Below are 14238 nucleotides of genomic sequence, written 5' to 3'. Positions count from 1 at the left end.
CATTAGCTGATTCGCGTCTTGTACATCGGTGTTTGTGGGCCGAGCTGCTCTTTAAGAGTGGTGTGATCGTTAAAACGTTCCTGAAGCCAAGATCGCATAAATATTTCTTTATTTACAACAACCGGTTTCGACAGACTTTGCTCCCATCTTCAGGTAAGATGAGTAGCAACAGGTTATTATTGTAAAGAAAGAAATATTTATGCTATCTGGGCTGTAGGAAGATTTAACCAAGTAAAACAGATTTTTGAACATCTACATCTAAATTTATACTCTGCAAGCCACCCAACGGTGTGTGGCGGAGGGCACTTTACGCACCACTGTCATTACCTCCCTTTCCTGTTCCAGCCGCGTACTGTTCGCGGGAAGAACGACTGCCGGAAAACCTCCGTGCGCGCTCGAATCTCTCTGATTTTACATTCGTGATCTCCTCGGGTGGTATAAGTAGAGGGAAGCAATATATTCGATACCTAATCCAGAAACGCACCCTCTCGAAACCTGGACAGCAAGTTACACCGCGGTGCAGAGTGCCTCTCTTGCAGAGTCTGCCACTTGAGTTTGCTAAACATCTCCGTAACGCTATCACGTTTAGCAAATAACACTGTGACGAAACGCGCCGTTCTTGTTTGGATTTTCTCTTTCTCCTCTGTCCACCCGACCTGGTACGGATCCCACACTGATGAGCAATACTCTAGGTTGAACGAGTGTTTTGTAAGCCACCTACTTTGTTGATGGACTACATTTTCTAAGGACTCTCCCAATGAATCTCAACCTGCCACCCTCCTTACCAACAATTAATTTTATATGATCATTCTACTTCAAATCGTTCCGTACGCATACACTAAGATATTTTACAGAAGTAACTGCTACCAGTGTTTGTTCCGCTATCATATAATCATTCAGTAAAGGTTCTTCTTTCTATGTATTTTCAATACATTACATTTGAGGAAGTTCAGTTTCGCTGCGGTTGTGCTGTTGCAGGACTGTTCAAGTCGTCGGGCCGGCCGCTGAGGGGCACGCGCTGCGACCAGCTGTTCACCAGCAGCCGCTCCTCGCCGGCGTACGGCCGCTTCTACTCTCCCAACTTTCCGTCCAGCTACCCCACCAACACCACCTGCAAGTACTCCTTCCGCGCGAGGTGAGTAGCCTGATTTTCCGTCTCGTAATCGTCACCTTACAAAGCTATCGGAAGGTACAAAGTTTTATCACCTGTTCTAAATCAATATCTGCTTCTATGTACGCACTCCTCAAACCACCGTACAGTGCATGCAGAGGTCATATTGTACCACTCATAGCCAGAGCTCGATCCCACGAGCCATTCTTGAGTGGAAAGCTGGGAAATTATCGGATCTACAGTGTCTTACCAACCACTTGTTTCAACAACCAAATGAGCACCCAGAGCGGAAAACCCTCTTGGCCTCTATGGCACACAGCAACTGCAGATATGCAAGGCTGAAGGATATATCAGTTTCTCAGCGTTCTAAGGCCTTTCGACGTAGACGAATTACAGTCCGCTAATAACGGACAACGTCGTAATAGCTGAAGCATTATCTTCGTTGAGGTCAACGCCTACTTTTGCAACCTTAACATAAATGGTCTTGCGAGAGCGAGTCCTCACAAAACACTACCATCTGATGAGCAATATGTATGAGACAGGCGAAATACCCTCAGACTTCAAGAGGAATATAATAATTCCAATCCCAAAGAAAGCAGGTATTGACAGATGTGAAAATTACCGAACTATCAGTTTAATAAGTCACAGCTGCAAAATACTAACACGAATTCTTTACAGACGAATGGAAAAACTGGTAGAAGCCGACCTCGGGGAAGATCAGTTAGGATTCCGCAGAAATGTTGGAACACGTGAGACAATACTAACTTTACGACGTATCTTAGAAGAAAGATTAAGGAAAGGCAAGCCTACGTTTCTAGCATTTGTAAATTTAGAGAAAGCTTTTGACAATGTTGACTGGAATACTCTCTTTCAAATTCGGAAGGTAGCAGGGGTAAAATACAGGGAGCGAAAGGCTATTTACAATTTGAACAGAAACCAGATGGCAGTTATAAAAGTCGAGGGGCATGAAAGGGAAGCAGTGGCTGGGAAGGGAGTGAGACAGGGATGTAGCCTCTCCCCGATGTTATTCAATCTGTATACTGAGCAAGCAGTGAAGGAAACAAAAGAAAAATTCGGAGTAGGTATTAAAATCCATTGAGAAGAAATAAAAACTTTGAGGTTCGCCGATGACATTGTAATTGTGTCAGAGACAGCAAAGGACTTGGAAGAGCAGTTTAACGGAATGGACAGTGTCTTGAAAGGAGGATATAAGATGACACCAACAAAAGCAAAACTATGATAATGGAATGTAGTCGAATTAAGTCGGGCGATGCTGAGGGAATTAGATTAGCAAATGAGACACTTAAAGTAGTAAAAGAGTTTTGCTATTTGTGGAGCAAAATAACTGATGGTCGAAGTAGAGAGGATATAAAATGAGGACTGGCAGTGGCAAGGAAAGCATTTCTGAATAAGAGAAATTTGTTAACATCGAGTATAGATTTAAGTGCAAGGAGGTCGTTTCTGAAACTATTTGTATGGATTGTAGCCATGTATGGAAGTGAAACATGGACGATAAATAGTTTGGACAAGAAGAGAATAGAAGCTTTCGAAATGTGGTGCTACAGAAGAATGCTGAAGATTAGATGGCTAGATCACATAACTAATGAGCAGGTACTGAATAGAATTGGGGAGAAGAGGAGTTCGTGGCACAACTTGAGAAGAAGAAGGGACCGGTTAGTATGACATGTTCTGAGGCATCAAGGGATCACAAATTTAGCATTGGAGGGCAGCGTTGTGGGTAAAAATCTTAGAAGGAAACCAAGAGATGAATACACTAAACAGATTCAGAAGGATGTAGGTTGCAGTAAGCACTGGGAGATGAAGCCTGCACAGGATAGAGTAGCGTGGAGAGCTGCATCAAACCAGTCTCAAGACTGAAGACCACGAAAACAACAACAACAACAACATAAATGGTAAACTTCGTCAATAGCCCCCTTCGATTTGCAACTGTCATGCCGAACAGGAACTTTATCCTGCAGGCTCGCCATTCACCTCAAAAGATGCTAGCCAGAGCTGAGCAGCAATGAAATCCACATTATTAAATGACGAGCAAAGTCTGCAGCAACATCAAACATGCCAACAGCTGTCTGGCTAATGTGTGCAGCACTTAAAACTCACGAAAATTCAGTCAACAACTACTACAACACTAATGAATTCGACAGCCACAAACCGATCTGAGCAGCACCTAAAATCTCTGGTAAATTTAAATGCTACAAAGCTCATGAGCACGATGGTTGCCCAGCTGATCTGTGCAGCACATAAAACCACATTGGAATTTCATCACAACGGCAAAAACCTTAACGAATTCAATAACCGCTCAGCGGATCCTCGCAACACTTAAAACCGCAATAAACATTTGAGCACAAGTCCGTGCCACTCAAGACAACCGTCAAAGAATTCCCTTCAAGGAACGGAAAAGGCAGGCAGCACAACCACCTCGAGGTGTTCCACAGTACAACCCACCGAAGCACACTCGCCAACAACATTCCGCCTCCGTGCCGCCGCCGAAACTCCACACGCCTGCTACCCTGTGTATAAATATCTGTGGAGTGAGCATAGCCTACTACGCATGTTCTCAACATCAAACAGGGCTAGTCAAGTGGTAATGGGACGTAGCTGCTACGTTATCACCTGTTCGTACAAGCGTTTCTACACGTTTTAATAGTAATAACATCCATGGTGCAGTATTGTTGTTGCTACGGATGTAAAGAGAAGTACGTGAAAGGAGGACCAGTTACTATTCATAGGCACGTACAACAAATCTCTAATAGTCAATATCAAATTCCTGTGAGGCGCTTTATGTGGCATCGATAGCTACGATGATCAAGAGCAGACGCCCAAGTAACTTAGCTTCTACTTCATAGGAGGCTAGCCATGACAGACTTTCCTTTTTTTATTTAAACAATAGTTTGTCCAACTACTCTTAACTGTTAGCTTTGATACATGAACGGCTTTGCACCTACGCGCTCATCTATACGCAAAGTTAAGTAATTCCATTATTTGTATATGTTCATACACCAGTAAAAGAGCTTTAACTTATACGCAGTACCGAAGTACTTCACCTTCTCCTGCTCCTACTCGCGTCCTTCAATCTCGGCCTATTTTGCAAAAGCAGTTCAGAGGAGCACGTGCCTCCTATCCAGGCGGAATACAAAACACTTTATATGTTTCAAAATATCTAGACGTGGTATTATAGTGTCTTGTAGTGCTGAGCAAATTCCTACACTTTGTTTTGCCCATGTGTTTACGAGAGAAATTCTAAATAAATTTACAAGTGCGATTAAGCTGCCAGTCAGTTTTTACGCATTAGTTGTATGTTCATCTGCAGATAAAATTTACATAAGACAGTGTGTGTAATTTCCTACAGTTTATTGAGGTCCTCAAACCCTTGTGTGTATCTAAGTACTTCTGCATGAGGCAATTTGCTACATTATATAATTTTTTAATTATAGTTTCCCGAAAATTGAATAGAGACATAAACTATGGCTCCACAAAATAAATAGAAAGAATTTCGTCCCTACAAAATATTCAAAAGTGTGCTCTACACACTTCGCTGAAGAATACTTTGAAAGAGATTAATTAGAACGAAGATTCGACAACATGACTAAGTCCAACACAAAACCTGAAAAGGTATTTTGGCTGTCACTCCTATTCCCGCACCCGAAAAAACGTAAGTAATGTAGAACTGAGCTATGATACTGTGGCGAAAAAGCACAATACCCTTGTTCTTCACAGTTTTAAAACTATTTCAGTTCCAGACAGAGAATTGTTAAGATGTCTTATAAAACGCTTACACAAAGTTTCAGGACACTTCTGAAGGTGATCTGTCCGTTCTAGCGAAGTAATAACACTCAAAATACGCTAAGCGCTATACGGACTAGCATGCGCCGTCCCAATACCACGTGACTTGAGCAGCAGAAGATTTTGCGGACAGATTTCTCTTTCTGCACATCCGAATGCTCACTTCATAGATATCTATACTCTATGGCAAGAGAGCACTGCATACTTACCGTGTGCGCGACTGATCGAACCAGCGGGGCTTTCAAACTAAACCTCTAGCCACCCGAACCGAAAGGCAAGAGATACGCCCGCGGCAGGTGCCATACGACACACACTGCTACTCATTCCTAGTCCTGTTCTATTGGCAAACTGAGCGAGGGAAAAGACTGCTTGGATGCTTCCGCACGAGAAACGGTTTTTCGTATCTTCACGCTCATTACTCGAGATATATGTTGGTGACGGTACGATTATCCACATGTCTGGAGCAAATTCCGGTTTTTCTTTTCGAATACTGTTCCGAAATATGAACGTCATACCCTGCTAGTGATTCCCGCTCAAGTTCGCGGAACAGTCCCGTAACACTCACGTGCTGATCGGACACTACCGATATAGTATTTTGCAGCACGGTTCTGAATTGCTTCGATGGCTCCCTTTAATTTCACCTGGTAGGGATCCCAAACACTCCAGCAGTACTTAAGAATGAGCCGCACAAATGTTTTTATACGCGGTCTCTTTAAAAGCAGTCTTGACTAGCATCAATTCACCATGTCTAGTCTCCAAGGTAACTAACGATCACGACCGTTGCAGTGTGCATATAAATGAAACCAGAGTTACGCTACTGGCACCACTGTTATATCACTGGCGTGAAAGGTGAATAGACATCATCTTTCAGATGTAGAAACACTCGCACCAACTTTCGTTTATGTGTCACAACTCATCCTTGGTGTTGCGATTTTTTTCCGTCAGTAAACATAGACTCTTATCGGTGCAGTCTAATTCTCTCGATATTCAGAGGAAGGAATATGTTGTTCACTGAAAACATCTGTGTTCAATTCGTCTTCAGCTGACACCAGTCACTCGATATGTAGGAAAGGTTCACGCATAAACAGTGGCTTGCTTGTAGTCATCCTAGTTTACAACACTTCAAAGTTAATGGTATGTATCATCAGTGGTCTGTTTATACAGTATCTATATCTTCAGAACGCAACGTCCTTCCCACATGCATGCATGCATGCCTGAAATACATTGTGTTGTGAAGGTAGAGACACCTTATAAACATAGAAATATTATTCATCAGTGATGTGTCCTTGCCTCGGCAATATAATATTTGTCTCGCTGCACCGAATCACGAATTGTGCGAGGATAATGGTTGTGTTTACGTGACATATGAAAGTTTGGATCGCTCCTGGAGGCGTGCTGGGAAAACCGAAGCGGTTAAGGCGACCGCTTGCGATAAGCGGGCATTACGGGTTCGAGTCCCAGCCAAACACAAATTTTCATGTGTCCCAAAGAGCTGACGTCAGTATCATGTCGCAAAATCGGAAACTATTTCGTAAAATTGATGGTAGATCATGTACTTTACAAACATTTGTTACTTGGATTCAAAACTGCTAGTTCCTGTAGCAAATTATTGTCAACGCAGTCCTGGCACTGTGCTCAATTCAGTTCTCGACAGCGTGAGCCAAATTAACAGTTAGTTTATTTTGCCGTCCACATTGCGCACCGTGCCCAGTGTTGTTTTAGATGATTGTGTAACACCTCGAGAAGGGTAGCCACACCGACATGAATATCGTATAGCACTCTTCGCAAGTGCAGTTTTGGAGTTTGGTTGGTACCATTAAATGTGTTATACCTCACCAACTTAAATTTGCCTCTCTTGCATTGTTGAAACAGTTTAAGCACTCCTCTGCACTCTCCACCCTTCGCTATTGTAACGATTGGCAACACGTCGTATACAGGGTAGTCGGAAAGTCCCTTTACAATCTTCTCGGGCTTGTAGAGGGGAGTGAGTACATCGTATTTTGAATAGGAACCCATGTCCGGAAATGTCACACAACGAGACTACAGAGCTTGCATTTACAGACGCCCGCGCCTATAACTTTGGTGCTCTGTAGTCTCGTTGGATGACATTTCCGGACATGGGTTCCTATTCAAAATACGATGTACTCACTCCCCTCTACAAGCCCTAGAAGTCTGTAACGGGAATTTCCGACCCCCTGTATAGCAAAATTATCTCGTAGCTTAGTATCGCCGGCCGGAGTGGCCGAGCGGTTCTAGGCGCTACAGTCTGGACCAGCGCGATCGCTACGGTCGCAGGTTCGAATCCTGCCTCGGGCATGGATGTGTGTGATGTCCTTAGGTTAAGTTAGGTTTAAGTAGTTCTAAGTTCTAGGGGACTGATGACCTCAGAAGCCAAGTCCCATAGTGCTCAGAGCCATTTGAACCATTTTTTTAAACTTAGTATCACAGTATATTTGACATATAAGCCTCCGCCAGATATCACGAGTTACGAAACTGCACCCCGTGTATGTAACTAAATTAATGTACAACTCAGTGAATAAACAAGAAACTAATCTCTAACTATTAAAGTTTCCTGTAATGAAATATGTACATATTCATAAATACACAAGTTTATCAACTTCCAATTACTCGCGCCAACCATGGCTAACTGAACCTTTGCGAACATTCACCATGTGACCTGGATCATTGATAAGCTAAGTAGTATTCCTTTCATCAATACTGTCAGGCAATAATCGCTGCGGGGGTAAGAACAACCTACCTATCATTCATTGTTCAGGAGGTACGACGACATAAACAATGGGATGCGTGAAAAACTGCTGCTTCATGCATCACGTTTACATTTATTACTTCTGTGTTAGTAACTCTTTTCGTAAAACATTTTACAGACCGTATTCACGTATGCCACAAAATGCACTTGCGAAGTTATATCATGGTACTAGATGCAGTTCAGGAGATAGGATGTCATAGATATTGAGATGCGTGAAAAAATGCTACCGGAAATTTTAACACATTTTTTCCGTACTACTGAGACTCTCCAACAGTCGAGTGAACTTAGGGAATCGGGAATCCCCGATACCTGGCAGCGGCTTTGACAGCTTTCAACTGCGAAGCGCAAAACGGCTGCGAGCGAAACTAATAACCGTCTATACAGCTATGAAGAGGCGTTTCCATAGAGACATTGACAAAATCGCGTTGCAGACACGCGCAGCAGCTGCGTCCAGAGCACAGAAACATCGGGTCTACAGCATGAATACATTCAAGGTTTCGTTTCTAGCAGAAAGTTGGCAAAATGAATGCCCGGGAAATGCCGGGTTTGTCAGCTATTACATATACTGGATTAGAAATGAAGACGAAGAATGGCCTTCATAGTGATAGACAAAATAAATAGCGTTATACAATATTTACATTGCTGTATAGTGTTCATATAGCATTTGTAGGTTCACACACTATCCGTGGTACATCTTCAAGTCTTGGTACGGATACAATCCCTTAATCTTATCATGTTCTGAATATGTTGACAGACAGCACCCTGGATTAGATGTTTTGACTTCCTTTAAAAGTCTTATTCTAATCCAAACAAATATATGTAATCTGGGTCATAAATGTCACATTATTGTGTCCAGATTAGTTCTGCATATTTACTGTGACTCTAGGTTCTTGAAATTTTCGGGCAACCTTTTGTGGTATTTCGATACTTTGTTCACAAGTAGGGGTAAGTGATTTGTTGATCATCAACAAACAGAGTGATCGTCCAGTAGTTCAAGCCTTAGTACTGTGTCGCGGACAGGTATAAACACTCTACAGCTTGCATACAAGCCAAATGACAATGCTGGAAACTGCTAGAGGCTCTACCAGTAAAAATAGAGGGAGTACATTTGCGTGATTATCTGGCAAGTGGGATCTGCCATTATGGAGCTCTCAAGCCAGTGCTTGACAGACAATTCACGCCAAGAGAGCTCTGAATCTTTTCTCCCGAGTCTGTCGGCCAGGTTCTGGCGGGTACTAATATTCCGTTTGTGGTCCTTGCATGAAGCACAAGACATACGCTGCCTCCGGCTCCGATACTGCAAGTAATGGATACTACAAGTAGGGGATTTTTTGAATGTTTGATTATGCCACTGTTTGGCAATTTTCTATCTTTCTCTCTCTCTCTCTCTCTCTCTCTTTCTCTCTCTGTCTGTCTCTCTCAAGGAACACTGTAGGAGGTTGTGACAGTAGGTTTGATGAGGATAATACCAGAACAGTCCTCAAAAACAGTACTCACGGATAATACCGGAACAGGCCTTAAAAAAAAATATTATAACATTTCAAAACATGCTCCAATTTCGCTCTCTTTGTAGCATGGAGATACTCTAATGCGTTAAATTCCTCAATTTTTGGTACCAGGTACATTTGTGCTCTTGCTTCCACCGTGCTCCTGGCTAGTATCTATGAACTCTCCTCCAGATCTCATTTTAACCCACTGGGAAAATTGCCATAGCCCTTCACTGCAGTATCAAATCTATAATGATTTCATGACAACCTACCTCTATAAATAGTTAGGCATTAGGGATATCGATAAGTACGTCATTGTCACTTTTAAAAATTCAATCACTGTTATAAAATCGGTTGTCAGATCTTCTTCAGTGGGAAACGTGTGTGGAAACACCGCTTTCCCTGATTTCATCTGCTATAGAGTCTGGAAGTTAATGAGTTCAGATTTGGCGCGGACTGCTCTCAAAGCGTAGGTACTTTTTACTCTTCATGAATTCTTTTAACTAGTCCAGCCGATACAGCACTTAATTGACACCTATGTCTAGAATTACTGTCACAGGTAATCCATTAAGCGTTGTTTTGATTGCGGACAGCACACTTAGGATTCCCAGTCTTTGTCACAGTGTGCTCTTGGCACTATACTTACTGAAATAAATACACCCACCAGAATTTTATGGCATATTCAATAAGGAATAATTCCCTCAGCCTGTTCCAGAAATTTGAACGTCATCTTCAGCTTCATCCCCTCCGGCATGTGCAATAAATACCTCCTTCTGAAATGGCCATGGCCATATTGACATCACATCAGGTGTTGTATCCATCCCTGTCCTAAAGGACAGATATGTTGGTGTCACTCCGGTGTCTAGTCATTTTACGCACCGCTGTCAGCATTCGTTTCCTTGCTGTCGCTTGAAGGCAGGCCACAACAGTCGTCACCGTGATGACAGCCGTGGTGTTTCAGACTACGTCTCACTGTCCATGTCCACATTAAAGGGCCCATTTCTTGGCTCTAGGTATCTGACACGGCTGTACAACACTGCACGTCTAAGCAAACAATATATATGTCTACCCGGGCACTAGTCGCGTGAGGCCCTTGAGATCATGTAAAATGTAGAGTATGGCCCTCCTAAACCAATGTTTTCCATATTTTAAAGGCATTCGTGTGGTCCCGGCCAATGTGGGCAGCAGTATAGCGGAACGATAAAGTGCGGTCTCCATAGGCCATGATCCTGCTTCTGTCCATTCGAATTCTGACATGTACTGGTAGACGTTTACTGTTGTTCCATACAGTCTTCTCGGAAACAACCAACATTCCAATGTGGTTCAAATGGCTCTGAGCACTATGCGACTTAACTTCTGAGGTCATCAGTCGCCTAGAACTTAGAACCAATTAAACCTAACTAACCTAAGGACATCACACACAGCCATGCCCGAGGCAGGATTCGAACCTGCGACCGCAGCGGTCGCTCGGCTCCAGACTGTAGCGCCTAGAACCGCACGGCCACTCCGGCCCGCCTTTCCAATGTGCTTCCATCATATGCAGAATGTACATGGCATTACTCCCACCTTGTTTGCACGGTTACTCTGAAATGCTAATCATCTACATATCTAAGCACGCAACAGTACTACTGCTACTACTACTACTACTACTACTACTACTGCTGCTAGTAGTAATAGTAGTAGCAGTTATAGCAGTAATAGCAGTGGTAGTAGCTTTGTTTATCCGTAGATCACTTTTATAAAGATATTGGATACGCCACATTGTTACAGTTTAAGAACAAAATTAAAGCAGAATGAAATTTACACTGTGGAGCGGGGTGTGCTCTGATATGAAACTTCCTGGTAGATTAAAACTGAGTTGCGGGATGAAGACTCGAATTCTAGTCCTTTGCATTCCGGGACAAATGCTCTACCGACATTTTTTCCCTTGTTCATTTTGTTCGTTCCTATTCGTTGCATTTGGTGGGGGCGGACGTCACATGACACTCGTTCACGTTCATTGTTGATCCCTTCGGTCAGTTATATATATCAAAGGTCCCGAGTTCAAGTCTTGGGCTAGCACACAGTTTTAATCTGCCACGAAGTTTCAGAAATAAAGCACTTCGTATACACGGGCAGTTACCTGGGAACTGATATTCAGGACATTTGTTTCCATTATATATCAGTGTCAGTTTACTGCAAACTGACCAATCGTAAGTTTCCTTAAGCGTTCCGGTTGATTTATGTGGAAGGAGTTCTCTTGTTTTGCCAGTGACTAATATATTGCTGTCGTCAACAAAAACAGTTTGCTTCCTCAGAACTAACACTATACGGAGGTACAACAATCCTTTTACAAGCACTTGTTACGGTTGAATTGCGTTACCAGACTCTGTGACGGTTTTGTCGGCAACACATAAACATAGACTTTTACAAGCACAGTCTGAATGTTGCCGCAAGTATCATCACCTAAGACCAACTTAGACAGCATAAAAGTGTTTTGTTACATCTGATGCTACAATGCTATTCTGTATACACCGTGCATGTGTTTGAGTGTGTGTGGGGGAGGGGGGGGGGACGCAAACAAACGTATGAGCTAACATTAATTTCCTATCAATATCTGCATTTTTTATGTAAGTATGAGCTAGCTGAGTGGAGTAAGCTAAAGACCAGTAAACTCAGTTTTAAAAAAGATTTTCGCTGTAAGTTTATTCTTATTTCAGCTTTGTGTTATTTATACTTTTTGCCCCTATCTGAGAGGTATGATCGGAACCAGAATTAACTAAGATACTTTTTCCTGTGATTCTAATTTACGTAGTGTCGCGGGTATCGAAAGCCTTAGAAAGATTTAACAATATATTTGTGACATGTTGTCAACTGCATCAACACTTTTTCTACTGTGACTGATCCAGTACTTCTATCACTTCCGAACACCAACAGTGATAACTTAGAAGGTTGAATGTACACTTTTCATGCGAGTTGACGTATGTTAGGTGCTGTCTTCATGGTATAGCAATTTTTATGTTGAGCACTGTAGTCAGACACGATGCCTCTCGTGCACTGCAATTAGACTCACTTTCGGGTAACGCAAGAGGCAGAGGCAAACACGACGGTAGTGGTAACAAACCGACCATTGAAGCCTTCAGCTGAACACAGCATTTGCTGACCTCGTTACTGCTCGCGCCGTTTATCAAACAGCGACTGCCTCGTGCCCAAACACTGACCTAGCACCGGGCAGTGGCGGCTGTCAAGTAGTTGAGCATGGCGGAGGGAAGAGGGGTGAGTGGCGGTGCAGCCAATTACGCGGCCAGTCTTCCATCGTCCCCTGACATCGCAGGCCAAATTCCTCTTAACAGTCCGTAACAGTGGCTTTCACCACATACTCTGCTGGCCTACTGCGTGAAACGTGGCACATACGGCTGTTGTTCATTATCTTTGTTCTGCGTAAGCTTACATATTATTCTAGCGACTCCCCTGTGCAACCTTTTCGCAATTATCCTGCGTTTCTGATTCTCTTGCAGCGGAATGTGTACAACCTCAAACTCAATTATTCGCCCCCACTTCTTGTTCACTACTTCTTCCCTTCAAGACAATGCTGAAAATTAGGTGGACTCATAAGGAATGAGGAGATTCTGTGTACAATCTGAGAGGAAAGGAATACGTGAAAACACTGATAGGGAGAAGGGGCAGTGTGGTTGGACATCTGTTAAGACATGAGGGAATGACTTACTAGGTACTAGAGGAAGCTGTAAAAGACGAAAACTGTAGAGGAAGAGAGAGATGGAATACATCCAGCATATAAGTGAGGACGTAGGGTGCAAGTGCTACTCTGAGATGAAGAGGTTGGCACAGGAGAGAAATTCTTGGCGCGCTGCATCAAACCAGTCTGAAGACTCATGACTCAAAAAATAATGTCATACAGGTGATGCGAAACACTGCCCTTCTGCAGTAGCTTAGTTTACGTTCTCAGAATGAATAATTCTGCCGGGAATTTCACTTGAGATTTGTGCTTGAACATTTGTCGCATTTTTTCGTGTTAGGTTTTATTAAATTTTATGAATACAATTTCCTTGCCTTATTTTTTGACACGGGTTCTTCATAGACTGTTTAGCATTTTTGTAAGATTACCATTTTCGCATCCTGAATCCGAATGTGGATGGTAATTTATGTAATAAAAGATTTCTACGTACACAGAACAGAAAAAAATGGTTCAAATGGCTCTGAGCACTATGGGACTTCACATCTGTCGTCATCAGTCCCCTAGAACTCAGAACTACCTAAACCTAACTAACCTAAGGACATCACACACATCCATGCACGACGCAGGATTCGAACCTGCGACCGTAGCGGTCACGCGGTTCCAGACTGAAGCGCCTAGAACCGCACGGCTACACCGGCCGGCTACACAGAATAGACTGTTTGCTCTAAAATACAGGACCCACTTCCTCAGTGACATACTTTAGGTACAGCAATAACAGCTGTTCTTCTGACCTCTGACAGTGGCCGTATCTGGGATTGCCCTACCTGGCAAGCTCTGAGTTCACATGCTTAATATTTTCTTTTTCAGAACGCCCATTCCGCGCTAAATGATGGGGAAGATTACACAGAAACCATAGAACTCCACACGTTCACGACAATATTTGTAGTTTGGAGTCTGGTCCACAGGACGTAAGTCGCAGGAGAAATTTCACCCTATCAAAATGCTTAACGGTTTTTGACGAAATAAATAAATGGTATCTTACTTATAAAAGCACGAAAGGTCTTATTTACGACCACATCCTGATGGAGAATGAAGAAAAATTAAGGCGAGATCACAAAAACAACACCCTATACCACGACCGTTGGCCAGTGTTTCAAAGTCTGTCAACGGAATACCGTCCCTATGAAAACACGTCCATGTCAGCAGAACTTTCTGGAGCAGCATTAAAAAACATAAAATGGCCAGGCAGACAAAACGCATCAAATAACAATTTTTGAAAATATACTTCAGCTTGGGAACTGTAAACAAAATCTCGTAACGCAGCAAGTAGTAATAGAGAGATTATCCTTTTAATATTTAATGTAAGAAACGTATACGCCTGTGAATTTAACACATG

At 42.8% G+C, this 14238-nt stretch overlaps 1 protein-coding gene across 1 annotated transcript in view; it reads left to right on the top strand.

Moving 5' to 3' along the window:
• The window catches only part of LOC126455917 (cubilin-like), a 460250-nt gene that overhangs the window by 147054 nt on the left and 298958 nt on the right, over positions 1-14238 (top strand). The window contains exon 3 of the mRNA XM_050091674.1: positions 979-1135. Coding sequence (XP_049947631.1) covers positions 979-1135 — 157 coding nt within the window. The remainder of the gene's footprint in view (positions 1-978; positions 1136-14238) is intronic.

Source organism: Schistocerca serialis, chromosome 2 (assembly GCF_023864345.2).
Source record: "Schistocerca serialis cubense isolate TAMUIC-IGC-003099 chromosome 2, iqSchSeri2.2, whole genome shotgun sequence".
In the NCBI taxonomy this organism is placed as follows: domain Eukaryota; kingdom Metazoa; phylum Arthropoda; class Insecta; order Orthoptera; family Acrididae; genus Schistocerca; species Schistocerca serialis.
This window is presented reverse-complemented; position numbering and strand designations above follow the sequence as displayed.